A 21,461-nucleotide genomic window follows, 5' to 3' on the forward strand; every position below is an offset into this window, starting at 1 on the left:
GCAAGTACAGCAGTGCAGACTTACCAGAAAGCCTGACAGGCTCCGCTTACACGTGCTATTGGGTCTTACCCCTCTATATCCTGGATCCATTTTTTTAATCAAATGCATTTTTCAGGTTTTTTTCAGTGGAAAAGCAAAATAAAAACACAACTAAGAAAACCTCTACCTGGTAATGTGGATTACGGAGATTTTCAGATAAAAGAATAACCTGAAAATTCCCTATATAAATCCTTCACCTCCAACAATTCTTTAGTGAGGAGGATGAGGTCATAAACATGTCATCTCAAAATGGAGTAGGTGCCATATTGTAACTGATTTTCTTTAGGTTGTTATACAAACATTTGAATAAAACACAAAAGTAGTTAAAATAGATTAAAAGTATATCTAATCTTACAGATCATTAAAACCACTTACATATACAAAACGTATAGCTGTACATATGCATGTGGGGGTATATCCTATTGTCCTGATAGGAGAAGACATGTTTCTCTGTGGTGAAAGGGTGTACTTTGTCCGGTCTTCATTAGCGGGGCTTATTTATGGAATCCAGGTGGCTGCAGAGTGAAGTGCTCCTTAGCAGTGTAAAAAGTTCCCTGCATTCCCTAGTGCATGCACTAGGAAACCAGGATATACTGAGCTTTTATATAAAGCAATATCTGCATTTAAAAAAAAAAAAGAATTCATCTAGTAGGTCAAGTTCTTTTTTTTATTTCAGAGCCCACAATGTAGCAGTGAGTCCACCATCATGAAAGCCACAGTTTCTGGAATACGTGGAAAAATGACTCCTCAACGTGTGTGTGCCCCCTTAGATAACAGTTTCTATTTGTCTTTTAAATAAGGGGTGTAGGCTTTTTTCCAGGCCATGCTTCCTTTGCATATTTCTTTTTCTTGGGCTCATTAACAGTATCTGCAGTGAAGCTGGATGATGTAGGGGCAGCAGTCATGGGGGCAGCTGTGGGTGTGGTTGGTGCAATATCCACTTCTGGAGCCAAGTTAGGGAAAGGCATGCCACCCATCAGAGCTGTACCATGGCCACCAGCTGTCTGTGCTCCTGACTCAGCATGAGTGGGAGGGAGACCTCCATACAAGCCTCCAGAAAACGGGAAGTTCTGCACACGACGTCCCACAGAGTCTTCTAAGCTAAGAGATCCAGACGTTTCAGTCTTCTTTTTCTGAGGGAAGAGAAATACAGATTTGTATGGAAAAACAAGTTAGGTTTGAAAGCACTAACTCTGGCAAGAAAATGTAATTTACCTTCACTGGAACTACTGCTGTCTGCACCATATTCCTGAACCGACCAACTGAAGGGTCTACATCCTCTGTTAGAAAAAAAAAAAATTATGTGTGATTTACATAGACATTATCATCATAGTGGAACACAGTGAAATTAGGGTCTCAAATATGAGGCAAAAGTGCATTACACACAGATCAGTAAAAGACCGCCAGATGCTCTCCGTCCATATCATAAAACCTCACTGTTACTGGCTTCAGGTATAATCATTTGAATTGACACTTTCATAACAGCAGAACATAAAAAAGTGTTATCGGATGTCACAATAAGCTGTCAAATGATATTCATGGCCCTAATGTGTCCCTTGTAATGTCCACAACTGTTATGCATTTCTTCACCTGGATTAATAACTTCATCATCTTCACTAAAGGCGACTCTGTAATTCCTCTTCTTCCTTCTAGATCTCTGGATGTCCAAGTTGCCCTCTTCTATGGTTAGTGTAGATATTCTCTTGTTGTGAGCAGTGTTGAACTCTGTAAGATTCTGGAAAAGAAAAAATATAGTTTGAAAATCACAGCCCATTTCAAACCTGTGCATATAATATAAATGACTTCACATTGAAATGATCGGTCCATTACAAATTGCTTTACTATACAGTGGGCGGAGCCAGAAGCACAAGGCGCTGTCCACTCTGCAGTGGCTGTGCTGGCGGATGCCAGAAACTGCAAAGATTGAGCCTGCTGTCCACTGTTAACACCCTGAAACAGCTGATCATGGGGGGTGAGAGTTGCAATTGCTAAGTGTTTGTCACCTTAGGCTACTATCACACTCGCGTTTGGTGCGGATCAGTCATGGATCTGCACAAACGCATCTGTTCAGATAATACAACCGTCTGCATCCGTTCAGAACGGATCCGTTTGTATTATCTTTAACATAGCCAAGACGGATCCGTCTTGAACACCATTAAAAGTCAATGGAGGACGGATCCGTTTTCTATTTTGCCAGATTGTGTCAGTGAAAACGGACCCGTCCCCATCGACTTACATTGTGTGTCAGGACGGATCCATTTGGTTCAGTTTCGTCAGACGGACACCAAAGCGCTGCAAGCGGAATGGAGACAGAACGGAGGCAAACTGATGCATTCTGAGCGGATCCTTTTCCATTCAGAATGCATTAGAATGCAAACTGATCCGTTTTGGACCGCTTGTGAGAGCCCTGAACGGATCTCACAAACGGAAACCAAAACGCCAGTGTGAAAGTAGGCTTAGTAACAGAAACCTAATTTAACCCCTTCAAGACCCTGCCATTTTTCACCTTAAGGACCAGGCCATTTTTTGCAAATCAGACCAGTGTCAATATATGTGGTGATAACTTTAAAACACTTTTACTTATCCAGGCCATTCTGAGATCGTTTTCTCGTCACATATTGTACTTCATGACACTGGTAAATTGGAGTAAAAATATTTCATTTTTATTTATAAAAAAAATACCAAATTTACCAAAAATGTTGAAAAATTAGCAATTTTCAAAATTTCTCTTTCTGCTTTTAAAACAGATAGTGTAATTGTGTGATTAGAGATAAGCGAATTTCATATTTAGAAATTCGTTCACGCTTCGTTTACTGGTAAAAGGTGAATAGCGTTATGGATTCCGTTACCACGGACCATAATGCAATTCTGATCGAATGCATAACGGAATGCCTTTAGAGGCATGGTGATGGACCATGTGATGAGTGCAGTGACGTCATCAAAGGTCCTTGGTCCTTTAGCCATGTCCTGAAGAAAGTAGAGGAGATCCGCTACACGATCAAGTGGATGGGGCGAGTTAAATTTGTTTATTATTTTTAACCCCTTAATGGACATTTTACTAAGCATTCTGTATTAAGAATGCTATTATTTTCCCTTATAACCATGTTATAAGGGAAAATAATAGAAGTTCGGGTCTGGGTACCAAACATGCCGATTTTTCTCACGCACGTGCAAAACACATTAAAATGCTTTGCACTAGCGCGGAAAAATCGTGCATTTTCCCTCAACGCACCCGCATCTTGTCCGGCCCTCACACGCGACGCCCCTGTGAAAGAGGCCTAAGGGGCTAGATCTCACAGGCTTCCATAGAAGGCAAGCCCCGATGCCTAAGGCAGGCATCGGGCTTGCCTTCTCTGCCATCGGGTCCCCACAACTGCAGCGCGGGGATCCGATGGAGATGCGGAGGGCACGCATACCCTCCACAAACCCTCTGCATGCCACGGTCAGCAGCATACAAGGGGTAATACACCGGCTTCAGTGTTTTTACTGATGCCGGCATATGCAGCAGGGGCCCAGCAGTCAGCTCCTGCACCCGCCCGATCAGCCCGCCATACATGTACGGCGCTGGTCCTTAAGGGGTTAAAAACTGTAAAAGGCCCTGTTGTGCACATAACTGACTTACAGCCTATACCAAGCCTCCAATTTCATTAACAGCCATGGAGAGATTTGTTCTGATTCATACAAATATGTCACAATGTGTATGAAAGATATATGGCGTCTCAAGTAGACACCATGAGACACATAGGCCCTGATTCATCATGGCTTCACTCCAGAATTTTGGCTTCAAAAGGTCACAAAATGGGCCTTTGGTGCATTTTAGGGCTCAGTTGAGCAAAAATTTTGACTTTTTGCATTTTTACACCACCCAATAAGGGTGGAAAAGTGAGTGTCTTAGTTTCACTCCTGATTTATCATTGAGACTTTTTTTTAAAGTTACAATCTCACTCCAGTAGAGGGTGGAGTAGGAAAGCTGAAGTAGCATTTCTAGACAAAAGTGTTAGGCCCCTTTCAGTATTCCAAGCGGATGCGATGCGCGAGTTGAACGCATTGCACCCGCACTGAATACCGACCCATTAATTTCTATGCGGCTATTCACATGAGCGGTGATTTTCACGCATCACTTGTGCGTTGCGTGAAAATCGCAGCATGCTCTATATTCTGCGTTTTTCACGCAACGCAGGCCCCATAGAAGTGAATGGGGTTGCGTGAAAATCGCAAGCATCCGCAAGCAAGTGCTTGCGCAAGCATCCGCAACCATGTTATAAGGGAAAATAATACAATCTACACAACCCCGAACTTCTGTGAAGAAGTTCGGGTTTTAATACCAAACGTGCGATTTTTCTCACGCGAGTGCAAAACGCATTACAATGTTTTGCACTCGCGCGGAAAAATCGCGCGTGTTCCCACAACGCACCCGCACATTTTCGTCTGAAAGAGGCCTTAGGCTTCAAGGGGTCATCCAGGTGAAGATAATGATGACCTATCCTCAAAATAGGTCATCATCACATTGGGGGTGGGGGTCAAAGTCCTGTCACCCCCACCGATCTGCTGTTTCAGGGAGTCGGCTGTGCTTGGTATTGTAGCTCAGCCCCATTCACTTCAATGGGGCTGAGATGGAACTGGGCCATGTGACTGATCTACAGCTATGTCACGTAGCCTAGAAAGAGGTCGCGGTGCTCATAGAGCGTCCAGCCTCTTCTAAAAGCATGCTTTGTGAGGGTGCTGGGTGAACCACTGCCAATTTTATGTTGATGACCCATCCATAGGTTTGTCATCAAAATAAATTACCGGATAATCCTGTGGCATAAAGTACAACATATACTCATACTGAAACGGTCAGGACTCCATGTGCATTTGGGCAGGCTTTATTGTGTGCGAAGGCCATATAAAGTTACATTTTGTAGCTTTTATAACTTTTGCTAGTAAGGTTTGAATATGTAAAGATGACCTTGATAACTTCCCAGCCAGCCCATCCTTTGGAACACAGCCAAGGGGAGAGGCATGAGGTCAGCAGGAAAGGCCAGATCACGATTAGGGTGTGGCACGTGGCAGATTTTGTTGAAGAAAGTTTTCTGAAACTGAAAATCAATTCCATTCATCTGAATGGGGCTTGCAAAAATCCATGTGCCTCCCACCGAAACAACCCCATTCAAATAAACGGAACTGATATTCAGTGAAGGAATTTTCTGAAACACAATCTGCTGTGTGTGAAGGCATCCTTAGGCCACCTGCGCAAGTGCTGGTGAACGCACATGGAATTTCCACACAGATTTGTGTGCGTTTCTGCACCATATCCACAATTTCTAACATCAGTTTTTAGTGTGCATTTGAGGCAATTTTACCGCAGATATCACCCTTCATTGGAAAAGGGTGAAATCTGCAGCAAAAACTGCAAACATAATTGACATGCTCCTGATTTGGAAATCTGCACGGCAGGTCAATGTCCTCAGTGACAAAATTTGCAAAGTGTACATGAAATTTGTTTAATTTCAAACTTTGCTGGTACTGTGTTACATACATTTGTTCTGCACAGAAATCCACTCGGAAAAACCACACGTATTCCGCAATGTGTGCAGGTGGCCTTAGGGTATGGCCGCACACAGTTTCTTGGATTTTTAGCCAAAGCCAGAAGTGGATCCACCAGGAATAAATATAAATCCTTCCTTTATATTTCAGATTCCTTTTACATCCACTTCTGGCTCTTGGAGAAAATCCTGCAGGCAGATCTGCTTCAAAACCTTGTCTAAAAAAACATTGTGTGGCTGTACCCTTAACAAGTGGCTTGGCTTCACCACTTTAAAAAAATGTAGCTCCCTCTGCTGACCAGTAGTGGAAATTTTTTTAAACCACTTCCTGACCAAGCCTAATTTTGCAAACCTGAGATGTCATTTTACGTGGTAACAACTTTGAAATGCTTTTACTTATCCAAGACTTTGAGGTAATTTAGTTTTTTTAGAATGTTAGAAGGCTTAGGATTTTAGCAGAAGAAAATTTTCAAGAAAGCCTACTTTAAGGACCAATTGAGTTCTGAAGTCACTTTGAGGGGCTTACATAAAAGAAACTACCCATAATTGGCCCTGATTAAGGACTCTGTCTGAAACATGTTAGTGTTACCTGTCTGACCGGGATTGGAAATAAATGTTAGTTTTATTTATCCTACTGCTCCTGCTGCTGGATGCGGTCTTCTATAAAGAAAAATCACCCCACAATTTGTTACTCATTTTCTGATGAATGCAGCAACACCCCATAAGTGGGCACACGTCCGGCAGGCCTGGGCGATTAATTGATAAACAAAACCGACCATCAGCCCGATTAACCAACAGCACTTTGCGTATCCTATGTAGTTTTTTTTCGGTTTAGTGTTTGACACCTTAGTGCCCACCTTTTTATGGCGGTCATTAAGGGGGTTTAATCAAAAGGAAAGACCGCTCACCACCCAAAATTCGCTTGCACGGGAAGGGATCGCTCCCACTACAAAATCAAATAAATCCCAACAGGCGTATCGATTTTCTTCAATGCTTTATTGTTCCATATAGAGGACGCGTTTCAGCCCGTCCAGCCTTCCTCAACTGCATGTTAACAATTGATAATATCAGGTATTTATAGGTTTAGTCACATGACCCTGCCAATCAATTCAAACAGGAAGTGACATCACATCAAAATTAGTATCATATTAAAAACACATCACTTCATAATCCCTATTAAGGGTCTTAATAGGGATTATGAAGTGATGTGTTTTTAATATGAATTTTATGTTTCCTTGCAGACTACTACGACGCGATGATGGGAGGAGACTCTCGTTATAATATTCACAGGGGTATCTTTTCAGCGTAGTATTCGCAAGGGTGTTATTTAAATGTAGTTTTGATACTAATTTTGATGTGATGTCACTTCCTGTTTGAATTGATTGGCAGGGTCATGTGACTAAGCCTATAAATACCTGATATTATCAATTGTTAACATGCAGTTGAGGAAGGCTGGACGGGCCGAAACGCGTCCTGTATATGGAACAATAAAGCATTGAAGAAAATCGATACGCCTGCTGGGATTTATTTGATTAAGGGGGTTTAGGCTGGGCCTGGTCTAAGCGCTGCACGGTTCGCCGTGCTCCTGCTCTAACAGCCCAGACAGACAGGAGTGCCAATCCGGGCTGTTTAACCCGTTACATGCTGCATGCAATGGTGCCCGCTGCATTTAAGTGGTGACATAGGGAGCAGACTCCCACCGTCTCCCATCGGCACCCCGCAAATGCAATTTAGGGGTGCAGATGTGTGTATAGGCAAGCTGGGACCTGGTGTAGGCCCCAAGCCTGCCTTGAGTGTTCCCAAAGAGGCGCAGCCTGCTGGTCAATGTCAGTATAGCTCTGACATTAAAAAGCATTGCACTATAGGGACAGTGCATTGTATTTTAGAAGCAATCAAAAGATTGCCTGTAAGGCTAGGTCTACACGACGACATGTGTCACGCGACACATAGGGCACAACTACACTGCAACATATATCGCACGACAATTTTTATAATGGTAGTCTGTGGTGTCGCATTGCAACATGCAACAAGCTGCGACTGCGACAGTCGCAGCAAAATCCATCTTGGGTTTTTTGCGACTATCGTTTCGCAGTCGCAGCGTGACATCATAGACTACCATTATAAAAATTGTCGCGCGACATTGGTGCGACAAATGTCGTGTAGACCTAGCCTTAGGCTCCATTCACACGTCCGCAATTTTTCTTCCGCATCTGTTCCGCAATTTTGCGGAACAGGTGCGGATCCATTTATTTCAATGGGGGAGTAATTGCTGTCCGCATAATCACTTCTGTGACGCGGTTCCGCAAAAAAAATGAAGCATGTCCTACTTTTGGCCGCAAATTGCAGTCCGCGGCCCCATTGTACTCAATGGGTCCGCAAAAAAACTTCACCAAATGTCATCCGCATATCATCCGTGATTCACACATCCGCAATTGAAGATTCAAAGGTTCCTCCTTCCTTTTTTATTTTTGCTGAAACACGGAAAAACCGAAACAAGGAATGGATGTAGATGCACTTTCGTAAAAAAACTGAAGGTTTTTACGGAAACACGGATCCGCAAAAAAACGGACCGTAAGGAAAATTGCGGACGTGTGAATGGAGCCTTATAGTCACCTTATGAGACTATTAAGTGGTTAAAAATTAAAAAAATTCCAATAAAAATATGCTTTTTTTCCCCCATTGAAACTACGGTTTTCAATGAAAAAGAATTGCAAAAATAAAATCCCCCCCACATGTTTGGCATTGCTGCCTCAGTAACGACACGCACATCATAAATATCATGTAAATTATCCCCTACGGAGAACGACAAAAAAATTATAATAATCCAGAATTGCTCATTTATTCTTAGTCGCCACTGAAAAAAATTTAAGTGATTAAAGTAATAACAAGTGATCAAAAAGTATTATTTACCCCAAAATGATACCAATGAAAACTACAAGTCCTCACACAAATCAAGCCCTCACACAACTCCATAGAAAGATGTGTCTTGGGATGTGGCTATGCAAAAAAAGATTCTTTTTTTCTATTGAACAAAAGTAGTAAAACTTAAAATAAAAAATACATGTATTTGGTATTGCTATAATCGTACTGACCCAGAGGATAAAGATTTCATGTTATTTTTGCCAAAATATGAACGCTGCAAAATTTGACTTAAAACTCAGTTGCAGCATTGCAGTTTTTTCCTCATCTCCCCCTCAGAGTTATTAAAAGATAATCAAAATGTTGTGTGTAGCCCAAAATGGCACCATTAAAAACTACAACTTGTCCCGCAAAAAAAGCCCTCATACAACTACATAGACGGAAAAATAAAGTTATAGCTCTTGGAAGACGACTATGAAAAAGAAATAAAACGTTTGGTCAGGCTGGTCACTAAGGGGTGTACACACATACAATCAGGTCCATAAATATTGGGACATCGACACAATTCTAACATTTTTGGCTCTATACACCACAATGGATTTGAAATGAAACAAACAAGATGTGCTCTAACTGCAGACTGTATTTACATCCAAATCACCTGGCTGTACATTCAAAATATGATCAAACCATTGGTGTCGTATAACACCCTAAGGCTACTTTCACACTTGCGGCAGAGAGATCCGGCAAGCAGTTCCGTCGCCGGAACTGCCTGCCGGATCAGGCAAAATGTATGCTAACTGATGGCATTAGTAAGACTGATCAGGATCCTGATCAGTCCTAAAAATGCCTGATCAGTCGAAAAAATGCATTGAAATGCCGGATCCGTCTTTCCGTTGTCATCCGGCATTTATTTTTTCACCTTTTTTTCAGTCTGCGCATGCGCAGACCGGAAGGACGGGTCCGGCATTCCGGTATTCTGAATGCCAGATCCGGCACTAATACATTCCTATAGGAAAAAATGCCGGATCCGGCATTCAGGCAAGTCTTCAGTTTTTTTAGCCGGAGATAAAACCGTAGCATGCTACGGTTTTCTCTTTTGCCTGATCAGTCAAAACGACTGAACTGAAGACATCCTGAACGGATTACTCTCCATTCAGAATGCATGGGGACATACCTGATCAGTTATTTTCCTGTATAGAGCCCCTGTGACGGAACTCTATGCCGGAAAAGAAAAATGCAAGTGTGAAAGTACCCTAAGGCTCCATTCACACGTCCGCAATGTGTTTTGCGGATACACGGATCCGCAAAAACACGGAAAGCGGCAATGTGTGTTCCGCATTTTGCGGACCGCACATTGCCGACATAATAGAATATGCCTGTTCTTGTCCGCAATTGCAGACAAGAATAGGACATGTTCTATTTTTTTGCGGAAACGGAAGCACGAATGCGGAAGTGCAGATCCGCAAATGTGGATGCGGACAGCACATTCCGTCCCCATAGAGAATGAATGGGTCCACACCCTTTCCGCAAAATTGCGGAAAGGATGCGGACACATTTTGCGGACGTGTGAATGGAGCCTAAGGGTACTTTCACACTAGCGTTTTTCTTTTCCGGCGCCGAGTTCCGTCCTAGGGGCTCAAATCCGGAAAAGAACTGACCAGTTTTATCCTAATGCATTCTGAATGGAGAAAAACGTAGCATGTTGTATTTTTACCTCCGGCCAAAAATCCTGAACACTTTGACTGAACGCCGGATCCGGTCTTTTTCTTATTGACTTGCATTAACGCCGGATCCGGCGCTGTGTGTTCAGTCAAACCGGATCCGGCTTTTGGATGTTAAACACGAAAAATGTGAAAAAAAAGTCCATAAATGGCGGATCCGTTTTTTCCAATGCATTTTTTTTATTGTGATCAAAATCCTGATCAGGATTCAAATGTAATCCGTTTTCACACGTTTTTCCGGATCCGGCGGGCAGTTCCGGTGTCGGAATTGAACGCCGGATTAAAACAACGCTAGTGTGAAAGTAGCCTAAGCCTCGCCCGAGTCAAGCCACACCCCAAATAATCATTCAATAATCGAAATCGAGGTTACATGTTCAATTAATAACGATTTTCATTTTTGTCATAGTCGCCAAGCCCCCAATCTCATGGTTCAAAAGGGATAACAATTCTGGAGGGTAGATTTTGCTGTAATGGTTTTTGGACACTATGTTGCATTTGAAGAGACCATGGGGTACCGCTACAGTGAAAACACCCCAAAAGTGACCCCATTTTGGATACTACAGCCTCCAAAGAATTTTCAAGGGGTGTAGTGAGCACCAACAGGCATTTCATAGAATTTAGAAACGCTTGGCTGAGAAAATGAAAAAATAAATTCTGCATTTTACAGAAACACCCCACATGTGGTGGTAAACTGCTGTTACGGGCACACGGCAGGACGCCCAAGGAAAAGAGCGCCATATGGATTTTGGAGGGCAGAGTTCACTGGGATAATTTTAAGTTGCCATATGAGATTTAAAGACCCCCTGATGCACCCCTAGAGTAGAAACTCCAAAAAAGTGACCCCATTTTGGAAATTATAGGATAAGGTGACACTTTCATTGGTACCATTTCTGTGATATATATGACTTTTGATTGCTTTAGATTACGCTTTTTGTGAGGCAAGGTAACCAAAAAATGGAACCATTTTTATTTTTTACGGTGTTCACCTGACAGGTTAGATCATGTGCTATTTTTATGGAGCATGTTGTTATGGAGTTGACAATATCAGATAGGTCTACTTTTATTTTTATTTTGTTTCAGTTTTACATAAATGCTATTACTGAACAAGAACCCCTAAAATATAACTTTTATTTATATGCAGATAAAATAGTAAACCCCAAGCTTATATCTATTAAATGTAGATATGATGACCTATATCCGATGCCTGCACTGAGGATACAACATCAGCACAGTAAAATAATACAATTTCAGCAAGGAAAAAAGTAACCGGCCTATCATCTGCGTTTATGATAGACCCTACAGAGATGCAAAAGATAACCAGCAGTTGTTTGATAAAAACTCCCGGTTACTTGCATACAGATGATCAAGATGTTAGGAGACTCACGGTTACACATGACCAGGTTGTCTGTGGGCCTGCAGCCGAGAAAATAGGGTGGGGGAAGATCTTCTTTCCCCGGGTTATCCCTGTCGGCTATCTCTGCCTAAAAGCAGAGCACCTGCCCCGAAAAGGTTCCCTAGATGTCCCTGCTGAATAAACAATCCTCCTGACGCGTTTCCCCAAAAGGAGATGTCCAAATGGTTCATCAGGGGACAGCATTTTGTTGATACAAAAATGCTGCAAATAATCAGACACATATGATAAGGGCACCGAGATAAAAAGGACCGCACCAGTGATGTTACGGTTGTTTCTTTTATAGGCTATGTTGAAAACCGCACGTCTGACGTCACTTTCCGGTCATGTGGTCAGACAAAACATTGCATTGCATTGATTTATATGTTTATGATTCTCGATTAGAAATTATATATACCCAGATTCATAAAGATAACGGCGAAGCTGGTTATAATAATCGCAAGCGCTTTATAATGCATACTAATTAGGGCGGAAGGACGTCATCTAGGTGCTGTGGAGCGCATCTGAAAAGCGCCGACAGACGGTGGAACGCATAGTGCGTTCCAAATACCGGAAGTGAGGTAGATAAGACCGGATTTACCTTGTTTAAGACAGCGCAGATGCAGCAGAGTGCTACCATGGTTAGGTGACGCTACCCTCGTGCTCCGATAGTTCCTTCTACTATACAGCGCCTAAATTAAAGTAAATCACTAACAGGCTAACTCTGGTGCCCCATTGGGAAATGGAGACAGGGACAAACTATATTTATGGAATCACTGGTTAAATCACAACCATGATAAGGTGATCCAGGGTGTCCCTATAGAATTGTGTACATTTAATTGGCCATATTTGTCTAGAACATAAAGGCAGGATTTTGGTCTGTACACTGACTTGGTACCCAGATACTTTTTTGTATAATCAAAACACTTATTGGACCATCTAGGCTACAGAAAGCAAGAGTAGGAGATCTATTCATTAAGACCCACTGGATTCACAGTTTTACATAATAAAAATGTCTCCTTTTTCTGAAAACCATATTTTTATTTTTCGGGCGATTATCTTATGTAGGGGCTTAGTTTTTGTGGCATGAGGTGACAGTTTGATTAGTACTATTTTGGGGTACATACTACTTTTTGATTGTTTGGTATTTATGGTGACAATTTTTTTTTTCTTTTTTGCCAGGGTTTTTATTTTATTTTTTATGGTTTTCACCTGACAGGGTAAATCAAGTGATATTTTTATAGAGCAGGTTGTTACGGACGTGGCGAAACCTAATTTGTCTATTTTATATATTTATTTTGGTTTTACACAATAAAAGCATTTTTGAAAGAAAAACACATGTTTTTATGTCTCCGTTTTTCTGAAAGCCAAACCTCTTATCTTTTGGGCGATTGTCTTAGTTAGGGTCTCATTTTTTGCGTGATGAGATGATGGTTTGATTTTGGGGTACATACTACTTTTTGATCGTTTGGTATTACACTTTTGTGATGTATGATTACAAAATAGTTTTTTTGGGCACGGTTTATTTTTTACAGTGTTCATCAGACTGGTTAGCTCATATGATATTTTTATAGAGCAGGTTGTTACGGATGTGACAATACCTAATATGTTTGTTTTTTTTAAAGGGATTCTGTCACCTCGTTTTAGCCTATAGAGATGCGGACATGCACGGCTAGATCGCGCTAGCATGTCCGCAATATACCTGTCCCATAGCGCTGTGTCCTTTTATTGTGTTTAAAAAATGATTTTATAGATATGTAAATAAGCCTGGTAAGGAGCCCAAGGGGCTGTACTAACCTTCTTGGAGCCCAGCCACGCCCTCCTGTGAAAGAGCACAGCACCGCCTGCGTCCTCCGAATCTCCTCCTTGCTCACAGTTAGATTGCCGTATAATTTTTTTTTCTACTTTTTACAATTTTATGTCTCTTTTTATGGGCTTTTTTTAAATTGAAACTTTTTTATTTATTTATTGTTAAGAACACTTATTTTTTATTTTTGTCCCACTATGGGACTTCAAAATGTCATGGTCTAATCCCTGTTTCAATACATCTGTATTGTGCAGTATTGAACTGTCAGTGCTCGTCCTAAGGCATTAAGTACCGGCCAGTTAGGACGAGCAAGCTGTTAACAGACAGCAAAGTGAAAAAACTATTTTTCCACTGATCTGCCATTTTAGTGTCCAATATGTTGTGCCCAGCATATGTCAGTGTAAAAACTAAGCCCTCTTATGCTACATGCACACAACATGTAAAAAAAAAAAAGTTTGTTAAAAACAGACACTGTCAGTTTTTCATGGCGATTTTGCATCAATGTATCCATTTTCTGGCCGTGTGTTTTGCATCAGTTTTTCATGTCTGTTAAAAACGGACATGAAAAATGGATGAATTTGACTGGCAGTTATTTCTAGACCCACCCTTCTGAGAACACCCACAGGATGGTAGGCCCCAGCTAAAATAATGTCCCCCCTAGTGTAGGATTTTTTTTTTTGTTGCTGCCCCCAGCTTTAATATTGCCCCCATGTAGGCCCCCAGCTAAAATAATTTCCCCCATAGTGTAAGAATTTTTTTTTGTAGGCCCCCAGCTTTAATAATGTCCCCCATGTAGGGCCCCTGGTAAAATAATGTCCACCATAGTGTATTTTTTTTTTTTTTTTTTTACTGCCCCCAGCTTTAATAATGCCCCCAATGTAGTCCCCCATCTTAAATAATTTCCCCCATGGTTTAAATAATGCTTATTCACTTGCTTGCGCTGCAGCAGCCTCTTCTCTTTTCACTGAACGAGACCTGCTGAACGAAGGTGCACGGTGACGTCACTGCGCGCTCCCACGTGGTTAGGTCACCAAGCATATCGCAGGTCCTGCTTAATGAAGAGAGAAGAGACTGCCGCACCGCGAGCAAGTGGATGAGGCGAGTTTTTTTTTTTTTACCCCTCCTGGGTAAAGTGTACCCGTTTTTAAACGGCCATTAGACGGGTGCACTCCTGTAAATCGGCCATTAAAAACTGTCCCATTGATTTCAATGGGTCCGTCTGACTGTTAAAACGGCCAAAAATAGGACATATCCTGTTTTTGGACGGACGCTATTCACTGGCCGTTAAAAGAACGGCCATGTGAATAGCCCCATAGACTTTTCCTGGGGCTAAAAATGGTTGTGTAACGTGCATGAGGCCTTAGTATTATGCAGAGTTTCCTGTTTTTTTTTAAGCACCCTACATGTGGCCATGATCTTTTAACTGGACATACACCAGGGATCAGGAATGAAAGAGCCCCATGCGCATTTTGACTCCCATTGTGGTGATTTACACATCTTGTGTTTTAGAGGTTCTGGGGTGAAATAATAAATGGAATCTCCGAGAAATGAACCCATTCTGGGAACTCCACCCCTCAAGGTATTACAGGATGGAGAGAGCTTTTTGACTACACAGATATTTTGCAGAAATTAACTGTGCAAAATGAAAATTGCAAGTTTTCTACAGTTAGGGCTTTCAGTGCCCAATATATTGTGCCCAGCTGATGCCACCTAAGCCCCACACCACACATCTTAAATTTTTAGACTGGATATGGAAATGCCATTAATATGGATGTAAGCTACTTCATGGGGACAGAGAAGGACTCAAAAAGGAAGGAGCTCCATTTGGCTTTTGGAGAATTTGCTGGAAAGGTTTTCGGGTGCTACATCACATTTGCAGACACCCTGCGGTACATGTAAAGTGGAAACTCCCTATAGGTGGCCACATTTTGGAAAACGACAACCCTCAAGTTATTTATCAAGTGGTGGACTAAGCATTTGGACAGTCAGGTATTTAGCAGAAATAAATCAGCAGGTGACTGTAAAACGAAAATTGCAAGTTTTCCACAGATTTCAGTGCACAGTATGCTGTGCTCGTGCCACCTGAGACTCACACCGCGCCCCTTTAATGGTTAGGCAGGTTCTGCTGGATATGGAAATGCCATAAATGTGGACATAAACTGCTGTTTGTGGACATAAACTGCTGTTTGGGTACATACACTGCAGGGTTCAAAAGGCAAAGATCACCTGTTGGCTTTTGCAGCCGAAATTTTGGTGGACTGGTTTATGGGTGCCATGTTGCTCTCAATCAATCTCTGGGGTACCAGTACAGGCAAGGACCCTGGCGTCTGCTCCTCCCTGTACCGATACTCAGTATTAACATACTGGGCGCGGAAACTGCAGGGGGGCACAGTAAGGCATTTGAAAAAAAAAAAAAAAAGGGGCAAGGATGGCAGAATCAGTGGAGGGCGTCCGGACTGTCTGCATAAGCAAAGTTACTTAAAAAAAAAAAAATATTCCATGAAAGGTCCACTTCAATGATTTCTTTAGTCCCACTAGGGGACCTGACAGTTTATACAAGCCATCAGCAGATCACAGACAGACAATCTAGAAAAGCAAGATCTAATCGCCATATAGCAGTGATGGCTAACCTCCGGCACTCCAGCGGTGGTGAAACTACAACTCCCAGCATGCTCCATCCATTTCTATTGAGTTCTGAGAACAGCCAAGCAAGGGGGCATCTTGGAAGTCCTAGTTTTACTGCAGCTAGAGTGCCGGAGGTTAGCCAGGCATAAAGCTATGACAAACATATCTATAGCAGGTCTTGGGGTCCGTGGAGAACCAATGGGGGGGGGGGCAGCAGAGGGAACACCCTCTCTACCTAACCACCTAGATGTCAGCATCTAAGAGGATAAATGGCCATCACAACAGGAGCCCAGGTATTAATAACTGCCAGACTCCCATGGTGATCTCAGTTACACCTTCCAAGGCTGTGAGATCACCATTAAGAAAAAGGACGTCAAGGTGTGGCAATTGCCCGAGGGCCTTGACTTACTACAATCTGCTGCAGTCACATGTTGTATAATTGTAGAATGTTAGCCAAGTCTGAATACACTAAATTGTTCTCATTAGCAACAGAAACTGTCTACTTTAGATAAAAATAACTCACGTCTAATTCTGTCTCCTCCTCTGGAAGGCCCAGAAGACCTTTCAGCTCATCATCGTCTCCAGCTTTATCATCTCCTTTCAAAGCCGATGGAAGTGTTTGAGGTTTCTCTCGAAGTGTGTACATACGAGTTGACGCACCAAACGAAACAGTGGAGTCAATGGGAATCTGTTGTGGCTTGTGTGGTTCTAAGCGAATATGGCCAAGGAAAGTCCCATGGGCTAGAAAAAAATAAATAAATCGATTACTGAAAAGTCACCAAGATATATTATAAACTCAATAATTTTCTTCTACGCCAACAGAAATTTTGGGATCAGAGTTTAACCGGTTTGTGTTCATCTCTATAGACACACATACTAATGTTTGACACTGTACAGCTAGGATATAAATATATGACCACCGCTTTAATGGCAAATCTTGTTGTATATCACACTGCAATTAAAGAGATTTGGCCGATACCCTGTCAGTCTGTTTCTACTGACAAAGATAGGGCTAGGGCTAGGGCTACACGACGACATGAGTCACAACTACACTGCAACATGTGTCGCGCGACAAGACAGTTTTTATAATGATAGTCTATGGCAGGCATGGCCAACCTGCGGCTCTCCAGCTGTTGTAAAACTACAACTCCCACCATGCCCTGCTGCAGGCTGATAGCTGTAGGCAGTCTGAGCATGCTGGGAGTTGTAGTTCTGCAACAGCTGGAGAGCCTCAGGTTGGCCATGCCTGGTCTATGGTGTCACACTGCAACTGCTCCTGTCACAGAAAAATCCATCTTGGATAAAAATAAAAATAGTCGCACAACATTGGTGCGACAAAATGTCGCTCGACACATGTCGTCGTGTAGCCCTAGCCTAATGGTCGGAGACACACAAAAAATGGGAACCTTTGTTCTAAGGTAGTACATTGATGACGCAAGTTAAATAAAGTATTGGGCCTCATTATACAAGATGACAACCTGATATGGATATTCAGGCACCAAAGGCCTTGGTCATGAAGGGGGGACTTGGTATACTTACTGCTGTTGAGATCTATGAGAAAGACTCTCTTCAAATGCTTGTGGTACACTAGGGCTGAATGGACTCTGGAACATGACTGATGGTCGATTGTGAAGTCACACATATCTGGGTTCCTCCCAAACAAGTAATATTTCTTCTCATCAATGATAAGTTTCTGAAGGAGGAGAAATAATAAAAAAAATAAATAAATGCAAAACGATAATGAAGCTTAAAAATCCCCCAAAGTCAAAGTATAGATCTAAAAAAAATTATTTTGGAAGAAAAAGGATTCAAAACATAAATACTTGGTACATCATAAACCAGGGGTTGGTAATCTGCTAATCACCAATCACTGCGGTAATGACTAAATGGAGACACTTGACAAGCACTTTCATGTCGACAAACTAAAGCAAGTCCAGAGGAGCTTGGGAAAGCGATGATCTAGGTTTTCACAACACTGCAGACCTCTCTCCCTCGTCTTGTTGCTGCTGCTCTGCTCAATTGTGGAGGGCATTTGGGAATCTTTGGAGGAACTGTAAATGGTGGCCATCTGGAACTACAGAAAGTGGATGCACTGGTGTCTTTGTTAACACTGGTGTCAGCATTAAAAAGGACTGTCTGCTTGTTTACTGACCTTTTGCAAATAGATTGCACATTAAAAAAATTGTAAAGCTAGACGTAGAAATATAATATATACTGTGGGTGACACTTCTATGGGTGGGATGCATCTGTGGGTGACACTTCTATGGGGGGGGTTAGGGGTGGGCGATATGGCCTAAAATCTATATTGCGATATAATTTTAAGCATGTGCGATATGCGATATATATTGCAATACATTGTTTTCTATATTGGGGGGGGGGGTTAAACTTTTTTTTTTTTTTACTTTTTATTTAATAACTATTAGCCTCCTTAAGGGCTAGAACCCTTGTCATATTCACCCTAATAGAGCTCTATTAGGGTGAATAGGACTTTACACTCTCCCTGCTGCCATGTGCTTTGTGCACACAACAGCAGGGAGCTGACCATGGCAGCCAGCCTCTGATGTGACCCCCCCAGCCTCTGATGTGCCCCCCCCCAGCCTCTGATGTGCCCCCCCCCCCCCCAGCCTCTGATCCGCCCCCTCTGGTAACTCAAACCCACCCCCCTCCCTCCCCTCCCTGCGATGGTATGTTAGTGAGCAGCATTATACTCACGTGCGCTGTGGCCGCCGGGGGCGCTCCTTCTCATAGGTCTGTGCGGCGCATTGCTAATGCTATAAGCATTAGCAATGAGCCGCACAGACAGAAGAAGGAGCGCCCGGCGGCCACGGCGCACGTGAGTATAATGCTGCTCACTAACATACCATCGCAGCCAGGACTTCAGTAGCGTGACTCCTGGCTGCCATGGTAACCGATCGGAGCCCCAGCATTACACTGCTGGGACTCCGATCGGAACTGCCCACTGCCACTAATGATGGGGGGAAGGAGGGGGACCCTGTGGGATATGGCGGGCACATTCAATGGTGGTGCAGTGGCCACAGTCCCTCCCCTCCTCCTCCTACTCTGTCCTCATTGGTGTTCAGCGGCAGCCGCGCAGTGGGGAGGGACTCCCTCCTTCTCCCTCCACTGTGCCGGCTCGGGAGAAAATGGTGCGCGCAGAGAGCGCGATCATATCGCGGTCCGGCGATATGGCGAAAATCCATATCGTGGCCCAAATTTATATCGCATATCGCCTATACCGCCCACCCCTAGGGGGGGGTGCATCTGTGGGTGACACTTCTATGGGGGGGGGGCATCTGTGGGTGACACTTCTATGGGGGGGGGGGGGCACATATGTAAAGTGTAGGCAATCCATATATAAAGTGTAGGCAATCCACGTAGTACTCACTATGAAACTCCAGTACTAGCAGGCAGGCTGGTCACTCACTTAGTCACGCACATGCTCCTCCCACTTTATTAATGAAGCAGGCGGAGCATGCACCTGACCAAGTGAGTGACCGGCCAGCCTGCCAGTACGGGAGTTTCATAGTGAGTACTAGGTGGATTGCCCTACCGCAGAGGATTTCTACACTTTAAATATGGATTGCCTACACTTTACATATCAATACTGCTGTGTGCGGGGCCTGGTGTAATAGAGTACAGTGACTGCACCCGCCGTGATTCCAGCAGTTGCCGGCCTCCAGACCCTCCTCGCTGATACATCGCAGGCTGCGCTGTGCAGCCTCACGGCCTGCGATGTATCAGTGTTAGAGTTAAAATGGCAGCATTCGCCCAATAAGACGCACTTAAGGGGGGGTGCGTCTTATGGGGTGAAAAATACGGTATGTCTATACCCCTCAACAATGAGCCAACTCTATATAAATACAACTATGCAAACATTTTGCTGATAGCTTCATCTCTAATACTTACAGCCACCTCTATATAGGCAATTACATGTATGCTGTGCCAAGGTATTGCCATACCATCTCTCAGGGGAACCGCACCTTTATTTCTTGTGGGTATTTTACCTCTATTTTATCATGTCATATATATATCTTTATTTAAATAATATGTACAACTTTTTGAGCTGCAGAGACTCTGTTGTGTTTGTAGGTAGTTGTTTACTGACCTATCCCCAGGCACCCCTGCCGATCAAATGTTTGAAGAGAAGGAAACACTCATACGGGCGCCATCTTCTTTTCTCTGTTAACCTGCTCGTCATCGCAACCACAGTGCCGAGCAGCTGTTATTACAACTATGGCGTCCCTATTCAATTCGATGGGACTGCTCTGTCCTATTCACTTGAACAGGACTGAGCCATCCCATTGAAGTGAATGGGGACCCCATAGTTGTAATTACACCTGCTCACCGCTGCATTTGCAAAGGCGAGCAGATAAACAGAAAAGAGACGGCAGCGCTTGTATAGGTGCTGCTTACTCTTCAAACAGCTGATCAGCGGGGTGCCGGGAGTCGGACCCGCGGAAGCAGACAACCCCTTTAATGGTGGCATTATAAGAGGTCCTGTGGTTGCACAGTAAATAGAGGCGCTGTAGGGGCATTACTAAAGAAGGACAACAAGGGTGCTGTAAGCAGGCCTATTTCATTTGTACAATTTGGAATCTAGTGGCGTTAATGTCCTGAAGAGATTTCTCTTTTTATTAAGGAATAACTTCTTAAGCTCTCTAGTAAATCTATAGGAACCCAAGAATGCCTACTCCTGTCACAGACTACAGTGCATTGAAAAAGTATTCATAACTCTTGAACTTTTCCAAATTTTTTCACGTTACACCCACAAACTTAAATGTACTTTATTCGGATTTTATGTGACAGACCAACAAAAAGTAGCAATGTGTGAAGTGAAAAGAAGCTTTGCACATCTAGAGACTGAAATTTTTGTCCATTCTTTTTTGCAAAATAGAAAAGCAGCCCCACAACATGCTGCCGACACCACCATGCTTCACAGTAGAGGATGGTGTGTTCACGGTGGTGTGCAGTCTTAGTTTTCCGCCACACAGTTTTTTTTTGCATTTAGGCCAAAAAGTTCAACTTTGGTCTCATCTGACCAGAGCACCTTCTTCCACATGTTTTCTGTGTCCCCCTACATGTCTTGTGGCAAACTGCAAACGGGAATTCTTATGACTTGCTTTTAAAAAATTGGCTTCTTGTCACTATTCCATAAAGGCCAAATTTGTGGAGTACACGACTAATAGTTGCCCTGTGGACACATTCTCCCACCTGAGATATGGATCTCTGCATCTCCTCCAGAGTGGACCACGGCCCTCTTGGCTGCTTCTCTAATTAGTGCTCTCCTTGCCTGGGCTGTCAGTGTAGGTGGACAGCTGTCTTGTTATGTTTACAGTTGTGCCATAAATCTATTCTCGGATGATGGATTAAACAGTGCTCCGTGAGATGTTCAGAGTTTTTTTTAACCTAACCCTGCTTTACACTTCTCCGCAACTTTAACCCTGACCTGTCTGGTATGTTCCTTGGTTTTCATGATGCTGTTTGATCACTAATGT

At 43.0% G+C, this 21,461-nt stretch overlaps 1 protein-coding gene across 1 annotated transcript in view; it reads right to left on the reverse strand.

Moving 5' to 3' along the window:
• Positions 1 to 368: 368 nt before the first annotated feature.
• Positions 369 to 21,461, reverse strand: part of PPP1R8 (protein phosphatase 1 regulatory subunit 8) — a 35,633-nt gene continuing 14,540 nt past the window's right edge. The window contains exons 3-7 of the mRNA XM_040421903.1: positions 17,506 to 17,659; positions 16,490 to 16,707; positions 1,630 to 1,774; positions 1,255 to 1,319; positions 369 to 1,172 (exon numbers count right to left, since the gene is read on the reverse strand). Of these exons, the coding sequence (XP_040277837.1) occupies positions 831 to 1,172; positions 1,255 to 1,319; positions 1,630 to 1,774; positions 16,490 to 16,707; positions 17,506 to 17,659 (924 nt within the window). The 3' untranslated portion in view covers positions 369 to 830. The remainder of the gene's footprint in view (positions 1,173 to 1,254; positions 1,320 to 1,629; positions 1,775 to 16,489; positions 16,708 to 17,505; positions 17,660 to 21,461) is intronic.

This window comes from Bufo bufo, chromosome 3, assembly GCF_905171765.1.
Source record: "Bufo bufo chromosome 3, aBufBuf1.1, whole genome shotgun sequence".
Lineage (NCBI taxonomy): Eukaryota > Metazoa > Chordata > Amphibia > Anura > Bufonidae > Bufo > Bufo bufo.